The sequence below is a fragment of the Cervus canadensis genome, chromosome 3 (assembly GCF_019320065.1).
Source record: "Cervus canadensis isolate Bull #8, Minnesota chromosome 3, ASM1932006v1, whole genome shotgun sequence".
Lineage (NCBI taxonomy): Eukaryota > Metazoa > Chordata > Mammalia > Artiodactyla > Cervidae > Cervus > Cervus canadensis.
The window spans coordinates 27,330,837-27,343,032 of NC_057388.1; the positions used below are offsets into that span (position 1 = coordinate 27,330,837).

The following is a 12,196-nucleotide window of genomic DNA, read 5'->3' on the forward strand; positions in this document are numbered from 1 at the left end:
TCTCTACTACACCACTTCACCTGTACTTGTATATAACACTGTCAGATTATTAAAGCAATTTTATCCTCAAATTGGAATGGCACCCCACTCAAGTATTCTTGCCTGGAGAATCCCATGGACAGAGGAGCCTGGTGGGCTATAGTCCATGGGGTCACATAGAGTCGGATGCAACTGAAGCAACTTCACACGCATGCACGCATCCTCAAATGTTTAATTATTCATTCTGTGCAGATGACTGTCACAAGTATATATCTAGCTTAACAGTTTTCCTAATTATCAATGCCACATTTCCATCTGTATGAAAGATATGTTCACTTGGACACACTAATATTAACCAAACTTTCATTTTTAATCTGAATGTAACTTTCTCCCCTAACCAACTCTCTCCTGACTTCCCTATTATCATCTTTCTTACTCTTTTATTCCAGTTTCTGAAGTTTAGTTATTGAACTTGTTCTGACTCCTTATTTCTTGTTCCCTGAATCTATATCTTGTCAATCTTTCCTTAAAAATATTTCTCAGATAGGACTTTCTTATTGCTGTTAAACTAGATCATAATGGGTAAACCTGAATCTTCTCTCTTCCCGTGTCCTTACAATCAACATTTATCTGGTTAATTGTATCAAATATCAATGGCCCTGTCATTCTCATTCTCAGAAAATTATCACAGTTGCCCTAAAATTTGGTTCAGTGTATTCTACAATCTTATCTACTTTGTCTCTTTCTCGATTTTTGCATGAGCTGTTCATTCTAACCAGACCGGTCTCATTCTTCTATTGTGAGATAATTCACCTTTGCATTCCTGAAATTATGTTCTCATTCCTCCTCCACACATCTCTACTTATTGACATATTAACTGTCCTCCAAAGATTAACCTCAGGGCCCTTCTCGTCTGTGTGGTGAAACAGTTTAGGTCATAATGTTCTTCTTAGATGCTAGAAAAGTCACTCTATGTACTATTCATCATATAACTTCCTGTCTTGCTGGGCATAATAGTCAGGATTCTCCAGAAGAAAGCCTATTGGTTTTGTCTATGTCTATCTGTATCTATCTATCTAGAGAGAGAGGTTAGACAGGGGAGCATTAAGTCTTAAAACTGGCTCACATGAGTGTGGTGGCTGGCAAGCCCAAATCTTCAGGAAAGGACAAAAGTCAGAAACTCTAGCAAGAACTTGGTGTCTTGAGCCTGAAGACAGTCTAGAAGCAGAGTTATTTCCTTTTTAGAAAAAAAGAGAAAACGACAAACAAATATCCCTTATGAATATTTATATAAAATTCCTCAACAAAATACAGTAAGTTCCCTATCTATGAACCTAAAGCTCTGAACTTTCAAAGATGGGAACATGCATTCACATGTTGAATCACATAAGTTAGTTCACGTGTCTGATGTACATTGTGATGTTCGTGTATCCTCTATAAGTGTTTGTGCCTTGGTGTACATTACTGTACAGTACTGTGGAGAGTATAGTAGTATAGATTATTTATTTCAAGCCCAGGATGTCCAGAAACAAGCATAAAAGCAGTGGTGATGTAGCTGATACTGCTAAGAAACACTGTCTGTTTCACTGTACTACTGTACTTTTCAGAGTACTGTACTATAAGACTAAAAATGTTTTCTTTACTTTCTGTGCTTGGTTTTTTGTGTATTATTTTGTGAAAAGTATTATAAACCTATTACAGTACAGTACTATATAGCCAATTGTGTTAGTTTCAGTATCTAGGCTAATTTTGTTGGACTTAACAACAAATTGGACCTTAACACGCTCTTGAAATGGAACTCATCCATATGTAGGGGATTTACCATATAGCAACCAAACTCAACAGCTTATTAAAGTGATTTTACACCTTGAACAAGTGAGATTTATTGCCAAATTGCAAGGATATGTGAACTTTCAAAAAGCAATCAATTTATTGCGTGCGTGCTTGCTAAGTCACTTCAGTTACATCCAGCTCTTTGCCACCCTATAGACTGTAGTTTGCCAGGCTCCTCTGTCCATGGTTTTTCCAGGCAAGAATACTGGAGTGGGTTGCCATGCCATCCTCCAGGGGATCTTCCCAACCCAGGGATGGAACCTGCATCTCATATCTTTTCTGCACTGGAAGGCAGGTTCTTTACCACTAGCTCCCCTTGGAAAGCCCCAGCCAATTTAATACACCTCATTAATAGAATGAAGAAAAATCTGTGTCTATCTCAGTTGATACAGGAAAAGCATGTGACAAAATTCAATACCATTTAATGATAGTAACATTCTACAAACTAAGAATAAAAGGAAACTTCTTTCATCTATTAAAAAACCTACGGCTAACATCATACTCAATGGAAAAAGATGATAACTTTCCCCTTAAGATCAGGAGGAATTCTAGGATGCCTACTCTCACCACTTCTGCTCAACACAGTTCCAGCCAGCACACTTGGGCAAATAAAGGAAACATAAAACATCAAAATTAGAAAAAGAACTCTGTTCTCAGACAAGATCTTTTATATAGTGAATCTGAATATCTCTCTCTGTCACTCACACACACACACAATTGTCATAGCTAATACATGTGTTCATCAACATGCAAAAATCAGTTGCTTCTTACTATTCACATTAGCCAAGATATGCAAACAACTTAAGTGTTCAGCCACCAGCAGATAAATATATAGTATAATATCAGTCAATGAAAATTTCTTGTGCAAATGTGCCATTGACATTAGAGACATTTATTTTACTTATTACAATTACTAATTCAGCTAATAAAATTATATGGGACTAAACAATAGAAAACTGGGTATATAGGCACTACACATCTTTTTAAAAAAGTGTTTATTTGGCTCAATGAATTTTCTTTGCTCACTTTGTTTCCCAAGTACACTATGACAAGAACATAGTGTGCTTTACTTGGAAATTCACCCTTGCTGTAATCAGATATTAAGGTGTGGGCAGAAAACAGGCTTTAGCAAAGCACAGTTCTGAAAGTGCAGTTGGTTTTTTTGTTGTTGTTGAAGAGGAGAAACCACCCATGAGTTTGGTATAAATCAGCAGATCATGCACTTACCAAGGTGAGCCTAAATTGTTTTGGTTTCTTTTAATGAATTTATGAGTTTTATTATATAATTGCTAATTTCTATGAAATGCAATGATTGATAGAGTCTATTTAATTATTTACACATATGTTAAATAACTGGAGATGGTATAACATCAGTATAGCAATTATGAAGTTTTCTTGTATGAAGTTATGAACATTGGTTTCCAAAACAGGAAGACTATGCCACTGTATTTGTATCATGCCTTCCTTCTCAAGGTCTCCCCTGGCAGCCCAAATAGTAAAGAATCTGCCTACAATGCGGGAGACCTGGGTTCTATCCCTGGGTTGGAAAGATTCCCTGGAGGAGGGCATGGCAACCCACTCCAGTATTCTTGCCTGGAGAATCCACATGGACAGAGCCATTTCTGATGCACTGGATGCATTTCTTCATGGAGAAACTTACTATTTGAAAGTGTATTTTACAGGTTTTTACAGTTGCTTAGGTAGTACAGTCCATGGTTCTCAAAGAGTCAGACACAACTGAGCAACTAACACTTTCAGGTAGTGTTTAATTGATTACTAATTCCACTCTAGAGTTTAAGTTCATATATGTTATAATCTTCTCAATATAGATATTGAGAATACTGGAGTGGGTAGCCTTTCCCTTCTCCAGCGGATCTTTCTGACCCAGAAATTGAACTGCAGTCTCCTGCATTGCAGGCAGATTCTTTACCAACTGAGCTATCAGGGAAGCCCATGGATGTTACATGACCTAACAAATCAGATTGAGTCAAAAATATCTGTGTATTTGCAAAAAAATGATAATTTAGGTTGATAATTGGACTCCTGAGACTAGCTAAGATCCTAACTGGCTTCATCGGTGGCTCAGATGGTAAAGAATCTGCCTGCAATGCAGGAGACTAGGGTTCAGTTCCTGTCTCGGAAAGATCCCTTGGAGAAGGAAATGGTGATCCACTCAAGTATTCTTGCCTGGAGAATCCCATGGACAGAGAAGCCTGGCGGGGCTACAGCCCATAGGGTCGCAAGAGTCGGAGACAACTTAGCGACTAAATGACCACCTAAGACCCTAAAACATCATCTAAAGGAAGAATACACTATATTTAATATAATGAGGTTTTTTAAATATTCTAATTTTTAAGAGCTATTAACTCATATATAGTAGAAGCTCTAACTTCCTCATATTTAGTAAACTAGAGCACTCTGCTCCCTCAAACTACTGGCTAACAGAAACTATTGCATCAGGTTTTTTGTTTGTTTGTTTTTTGTTTTTTTAAACAGAGAAAACTAAGCACTAGATAATTTAAAGGTTTTCATCAGTAACAAAAAATCAGTGTCAGAGGAGGAATAAAATCCAATATCCTGGGAAAACACGCATTGTTCATGAAATCTGGCTTTTCTCCTTTTCCTTCTATCTCTAGAATATTATTAGCTCCAAATCTAAGCCCAGAATGAAGCAAAGAAGTTATACATTCATGTTAAATTCTGAATAGGTGAGCTAGGTAACCAGAAACTTCATTTGGTGTCTCAGGGTTGTGGGGGCATGGTGAAACTCAGCAGCATGCTTTTCCAGAAACCCCTAGGGATGTAAAGAATGCTTCATATCAATTAAGTGATAAAAGTTTATATTGTCGTGATATACTTGTTAATATTTTATTTCAGAAGAATTAAGTTGTAAATAAGATGGCAAATTCTGAAAAAGCTGAAGAAATGCGAAAAAATTATCAGAGAAATGGGTAAGTTTTGCCTAAATTCTACAAAACATGTTCTGCAACTTCAATTATATCTTATCCTTTTCTCAACTGTAGCAAAATGTCAATAATATTTTCCAAAAATAACAGTGCTGTTTGCATTTTGCTGGACTTTAACATAGTCAGTGTTATAACTGGATTAATAGTAAATTTAGGTAGGGTAATTGCTACAGGATTTGATTTCATATTTACTTCAGATATTTATTCTTCCAAATTTCTTATCTCTTACCAACATGTAGAGGGAAAATACTTAAATATTTTTAATTCTTTGTGAGTCCTTCATTCTATGTGGTACAGTTAATAAAAGAAAATATTGGATTCTAATTATTTTTTCAATAAGTTGGTGCCTACATGTATATTTGTATGTGTGTTATAAAATTTTCCTACATCTGTAATTCATTAACTTGGAGATGTAAAATGGAAATTATTTTAAATATTTTATTTCTATTTTTGCCATAATAATTGAGTTACATTTCAATGTATAAATATAAAACTGTAGAGGCCTGCTTTAGATCACTAGTTATATATTCCTGAAACAAAATTTATCAAAAGAAGATAGGGCTTACTAGATCTAGAGCTTTAAAAGTCCACATTTGAGCTGGGAGAAGGAGTTGTAGGGCTTTTTAATCTTGAAGCAATAATTTTTGTCATCCATGAATTACTCAGAGCAAACTGGCCCAATATGTTAGTAAATTATTAACTTCAGGTGGAATAAAATTAAGTGACTTGTCACTTATCAAAGCTGCCAGAACAGTATATTATGAAGCTGAAGAGAGGAGTCAGGAGTTCATCCTTCTGTGACATCTTTTTTAGGAAATTTAATCTGATCCCCTCCACCCTTTTTTTAATGTTTCAAAGTCTTGTCTTATGTGTATATGTGTGTGTGTGTGTGTGTGTGTGTGTGTGTGTGTGTTTAATGACAGATTACAGATTCCCTGAAATCAGTGGACAAAAATTTACATTCTTCTTCTGGAACTCCTTGAAAGTGAGCTAAGAAATGAAATTTTCACTGGGTACAAATTTCTCAGTACCCTTGTTTAATGTGTACTTAATAGAACTTCTTTCATTTAAAGCATACAGTTTCTCTTGGGCAATTTGTTTCAAAGGGTTAAAAATTCTAATTCACCACCTCATACCCATTAGGATGGCTCCTATCTAAAAATAGTAATAATAATATAAAACACAAAATAAGAAGTGATGTTGAGGATATAGAGAAATTGGAATACTTGTGCATGGCTGATGGGACTGTGAAATGATGTAGGAAACAGTATGGTGATTCCTCAAGAAATTAAAAGAATTATCACATGACCCAGAAATTCTACTCCAGGTTGGATACCCAAAAGAATTGAAAGCAAGGACTTGGAGAGATATTTTTTATACCTATATTCATAGCAGTACTGCTCACAATAGCCAAAAAGTAGAAGCAACCCAAGTGCTCACTGCCGGTAAATGGATGAACAGAATGTGAGCTAATACTTGCGATGGAATAGTATTCAGACTTAAAAAAGAGGAAAATTCTGACAAGTACTACAACATGGGTTAGCCTTGAAGACATTTTGTTAAGTGAGATAAACCTTTCAGAAAACAATAAAATACTGTACTATTCCACCAAAATGAAGTTCTTAAAGTAGTCGGATTCCTAGAAAAAGAAGGTACAATGGTGATTGGCAATGGCTATGGGGGAGAATTTATTTATTGGATACTGAGTTTCTTTTGGCCAAGACGAGAGTTCTATGAGTGGCTGATGGTGATAGTAGCACAGCAGTATGATTGTACTTAATACCATTATATTTTTTAAAATAGTTGAGATGGTAAGTCCTATGTTATGTGTATTTTATCACTATAAAAAAAAATTCTGCTTCAGATGTGTGTCCTTCAGTTGTTACCTAACTAATAATGTAGAGACAGCCAGTAATAAATTACTTTCCCAGTGATTATACTAAAAATCTTCGTGCTGTATATCATCATTTGATTTTAAAATTTCAGTGTTGATATAAACTTGTTACCAAGGGTAAAATTTGATACTTCAACACAGTTTTAATTACAAAATTCTACAAATTATATTCACATTGTAATCTTTCCATTTTAAACATTTGTTTTCCAGAAAACTGCAAGAACTGCCTAAAGTAAGAAAGCAAGTTGTTGGACCTATTGAAATAGTAAGTAAAATTAGTTAGAAAGTGTGTCTATATATCAGAAAATTTTAGGGAATTGTCAGGAGAATATAGGATAATTGTGTTTTTCTCATGCAAACATAATTTATTTTTGTGTTTTGGGGGATCTAAAAAAAATAGTTTACCAAACTATTATTTCCAACAGGAAAAATGTATGTAAGTAACCCATAAATGCTGTAATAAGAGGTTTAAAAAAAAACCACAGTACCTGTACAAAGATTCAATTTTGCCAAAAATAATGGCAAAAGCTAAAGGTTGGTTTTTGGTGTCTGTTTTTTAACAGTATCATGCTACCATGTTTTATTCATTTTCCTCAGTTTCGCTTTGCTGATGGACTGGATATCACACTCATGATCCTTGGATTACTAGCATCACTAGTAAATGGGGCCTGTCTTCCTGTAATGTCACTGATATTAGGAGAAATGAGTGATAACCTTATAAGTGGATGTCTAGTCAAAACCAACACAAGTGAGTACAATATTTACTTTTCTATGTTGCTAGGGACTCAAAAGTATTAAGGAAAGCAGACATTAAACTCATTATACAGATTATTCTCTTGTCAAACTATGTAATATTTATTCTTCTGTGTTGCCAGGGACTGAAGAACCAAAATCCATATTTGTCAGCTTTCTTCAAAGAAACAGAACCAATAGAATGTGTGTGTGTGTGTGTGTGTGTGTGTGTGTGTGTTTATGTAGAGAGAAAGAGAGACATTTATTTAAAAAAAAAACAAAACAAGCTCACATGATTAGCAGAGATCGTATGTCCAAAATCTGTAAGGTAAATTTGCAGACTGCAGACCTATTTGACTTTATGTTCCCTATTTGACTTTAAATACTAATTTATACCATCTTATTTTCCACCCAAAGTTTAATTTTTTAAATGCCCCAGTTTTGTTCAAGTGGAATAAATTCATAGTTTCCATCTCTATTTCCTTCCATGTGATTATATCCTGTCTACACAGTTATTAATTTTTTGATATTTTATGATAGAGTCTAAAGATGTCATTTAACTTGGCAGACAAATGGAGCTGCCAGTTCATTGAACATATGTTTGTTGACTGCCAGTTATGTCTGTCTGTCTCTTTCTCTGAATGAGTGAGTGAAGAAAGGGAAGGAAAGGGGGGAAAGAAGGGAAGGAGTAAGGACAAACTTAGCAACTTAAGGCAATCTCTTTGCGAGTACTCCTTCCGTTGCATGTGTATGTGCTAAGTCGCTTCAGTCTTAGATCTGCTCTGTAAATGATTACTTTGTTAACTTTAGATAGGGTAGTCATGCGTGAAAGTGAAAGTCACTCAGTCCTGTCTGACTCCTTGGGAATGGAGTGTACAGTCCATGGAATTCTCCAGGCCAGAATACTGGAGTGGGTAGCCGTTCCCTTCTCCAGGGGATCTTCCCAACTCAGGGATCAAACCCGTAGTCATGAGTATCTGACTGATACTGCTGAATTTTAATTTTGTTTTTGTTTGAGCCTTCTCCATGTTACTCAGGTTTTCATTGTGTGTTCTTTCAAATGTAATGAACACATAAAGAGGTTGAGAAATATTTAGATAAATAATGGGTTTTGTTTGTATAGGGATTCCCAGGTGGCTCAGCAGTAAAGAATCCGCCTGCCAATTTAGGAGATACAGGAGATGCAGGTTCAATTCCCGGGTCAGAAAGATCCCCTGGAGGAGGAAATGGCATCCACTCCAGTATTCTAGCCTGGAAAATCCCATGGACAGAGGAGCCTCGTGGGCTACAGTCAGTGGGGTCACAAAGAGTTGGACATGACTGAGTGACTAAGCACACATCCTATTGTTGGTATAACATATTATTAAAAAGAAGTGGAAATATTAAGGAGTATATCTTCAGCCTTATAACATTGGTTTTCTGAAGGATAACAGAGGAGGATTTTTTGCTCCTACAATTGAAGATATAAATAATAACTATCATTGATCAGAGGCCCATTTTTATGCCAGCACTGAACTTTTGCACATTTTACCCCTATTAATATAATCTCCAAAATGAAATTATGCCATTTTTATGTGATTCTAGGTACGATTTTTAGAAACAATATGTATTCTCTTTGTTAATTCAGTTAAATTTCCTTAAAACTTTCTACTGAGGTTTAATATTTCTATGTCAACTTTGATATTTGTGATAAGCTGCTTTAAAAATGTTCCCTATCAGTTCCAAAAATGGAATAAAGGAAAAATGCACATAAAGATCATATACATCATCATACAGGATGTCATTGTGTTTATGTAAGAAATGAAGAGGATGATGTCTGTCAACTTATTACAAATGTTTATTATGATCAGAGAAGTAATGGCAACCCACTCCAGTATTCCTGCCAGGAGAATCCCATGGACAGAGGAGTCTGGTGGGCTACAGTCCATGGCGTTGCAAAGAGTAAGGATATGACTGAGTGGCTAACACATGCACACATATTATGGCCATTTAAGAAAGAAAATTATGATAGTTGATATCGACCTCTGTTTTGTGCTGTTGGTGAAATTACAACCTTGGTATACTAATTAGGGTATGATGTAGGTTTTTTAAGAATATATATGGAAATTTTACATGGAAACAGGTGAACCAAGGATTATTTAAATACTGTTTTATGATGCTGCCATTCTTGTACCCAACAAATTTCAGTGAGCTTCTTTTAAATTTTTTCCATGACTACTACAACTTTCATTCATATTCTTTATTTGCTGGGGTATTTCAAACTGAATTCTAAATGCATAATCTCAACAGGAAAGGAAATTCTGTTACTATTACTTACACTCCTGTTACCTGAAATCAGAGATATCCTAAAGAATTCTTTCCAGGTATGAGCTATCTGGTTAATGTGTCCTTGTAATTTTTCATGTTGCATGTGTACTTCTTGTGACCAGAGATAATAATTTCAAATTTTAGGTGGAAGAATAGAAAATAAAGATGATCATTAGCTATTGTGTTAAGTCCATTTTCTTGAGAAGGCATTATGTTTTGTTTGGAGGACTATATATAAAACACATCATGGCCAATTATAAATTGATTAATATCCTTATAATTTAAAAAACTTCTCTACAGCAAATTATCGGAACTGTACTCAGTCTCAAGAGAAGGTGAATGAAGATATGATTATGTGAGTACTAATGAAATGTTAATATCATATTCATTGCATACTGCTTTATATGGAAAAAACTGAAATGTCTATCTGATTATTAATATTACATATAAATAAGTAAAGTAAACATGTCCTCTTCTTTCGTTAGATATATAAACATAGTTACACGTTAATTTTTCTCCTACTTGAAAAGTGTATAGCTTCATATGCTTTCAGTTTTGACAGAAGTGTCATAATAGAAATGTTGTTTTGGGATTTGCATTTTTATATCAGCTTTGTTTCTTGGAACTGAAGGTACATATCCTAGAGGTTTAGTGACTAATTTTTCCTTTTTTTCAAGTTATTTTTCTTACAAAACTTATAGAAAAAGTGCCACCTCAGTAAACTTTAAAAGACAAAAATATGTGTGCAACAAATAGTTAAATAAAAAAAAATAAAGAATAGTAAAGTTTTATTCAGATGAATTTTGGAAACGAACTATTCAGACTATCATCAGTTCAGTTCAGTTCTGTCGCTCAGTCATGTCTGACTCTTTGCGACCCGATGAACCGCAGCATGCCAGGCCTCATTGTCCATCACCAACTCCTGGAGTTTACCCACACTCATGTCCATTGAGTTGGTGATGCTATCCAACCATCTCATCGTCTGTCATCCCCTTCTCCTCCTGCCCTCAGGCTTTCCCAGGATCAGGGTCTTTTCAAATGAGTCAGCTCTTCGCATCAGGTGGCCAAAGTATTGGAGTTTCAGCTTCAACATCAGTCCTTCCAACAAACACCCAGGACTGATTTCCTTTAGGATGGACTGGTTGGATGTCCTTGTAGTCCAAGGGACTCTCAAGAGACTTCTCCAACACCACAGTTCAAAAGCATCAATTCTTCGGCGCTCAGCTTTCTTTATAGTCCAACTCTCACATCCATACATACCACTGGAAAAACCAATATCCTTGACTAGATGGACCTTTGTTGGTAAAGTAATGTCTCTGCTTTTTAATATGCTGTCTAGGTTGGTCATAACTCCTTCCAAGGAGTAAGCATCTTTTAATTTCATGGCTTTAATCACCATCTGCAGTGATTTTGGAGCCCTCAAAAATGAAGTCAGCCACTGTTTCCCCATGTATTTGCCATGAAGTGATGGGACCAGATGCCATGATCTTAGTTTTCTGAATGTTGAGCTTTACGCCAACTTTTTCACTCTCCTCTTTCACTTTCATCAAGAGGCTCTTTAGTTCTTCTTCACTTTCTGCCATAAAGGTGGTGTCATCTGCATATCTGAGGTTATTGATATTTCTCCCGGCAATCTTGATTCCACCTTGTGCTTCCTCCAGCCCAGCGTTTCTTATGATGTACTCTGCATATAAATTAAATAAGCAGGATGACAATATACAGCCTTGAGGTACTCCTTTCTCAATTTGGAACCAGTCTGTTGTTCCATGTCCAGTTCTAACTGTTGCTTCCTGACCTGAATTCAGATTTCTCAGGAGGCAGGTCAGGTGGTCTGGTATTCCCATCTCTTTAAGAATTCTCCACAGTTTATTGTGATCCACACAGTCAAAGGCTTTGGCATAGTCAATAAAGCAGAAATAGATGTTTTTCTGGAACCCTCTTGCCTTTTTGATGATTCAGTGGATGTTGGCAATTTGATCTCTGGTTCCTCTGCCTTTTCTAAAACCAGCTTGAACATCTGGAAGTTCACGGTTCACATATTGCTGAAGCCTGGCTTGGAGAATTTTGAGCATTACTTTACTAGCATGTGAGATGAGTGCAATTGTGTGGTAGTTTGAGCATTCTTTGGGATTGCCTTTCTTTGGGATTGGAATGAAAACTACCTTTTCCAGTCCTGTGGCCACTGCTGAGTTTTCCAGATTTGCTGGCATATTGAGTGCAGCACTTTCACAGCATCGTCTTTCAGGATTTGAAATGGCTCAACTGGAATTCCATCACCTCCATCAGCTTTGTTCATAGTGATGCTTTCTAAGGCCCACTTGACTTCACATTCCAGGATGTCTGGCTCTAGGTGAGTGATCATACCATCGTGATTGTCTGGGTTGTGAAGATCTTTTTTGTACAGTTCTTCTGTATATTCTTGCCACCTCTTCTTAATATCTTCTGCTTCTGTTAGGTCCATACCATTTCTATCCTTAATTGAGCC

General features: G+C 36.0%; 1 protein-coding gene across 1 annotated transcript in view; it reads left to right on the plus strand.

Moving 5' to 3' along the window:
* Window positions 1–4,710: 4,710 nt before the first annotated feature.
* ABCB5 (ATP binding cassette subfamily B member 5) overlaps window positions 4,711–12,196 on the plus strand; it is a 115,178-nt gene continuing 107,692 nt past the window's right edge. Inside the window, exons 1-4 of the mRNA XM_043462300.1 lie at window positions 4,711–4,763; window positions 6,883–6,937; window positions 7,270–7,420; window positions 10,012–10,066. Coding sequence (XP_043318235.1) covers window positions 4,711–4,763; window positions 6,883–6,937; window positions 7,270–7,420; window positions 10,012–10,066 — 314 coding nt within the window. The remainder of the gene's footprint in view (window positions 4,764–6,882; window positions 6,938–7,269; window positions 7,421–10,011; window positions 10,067–12,196) is intronic.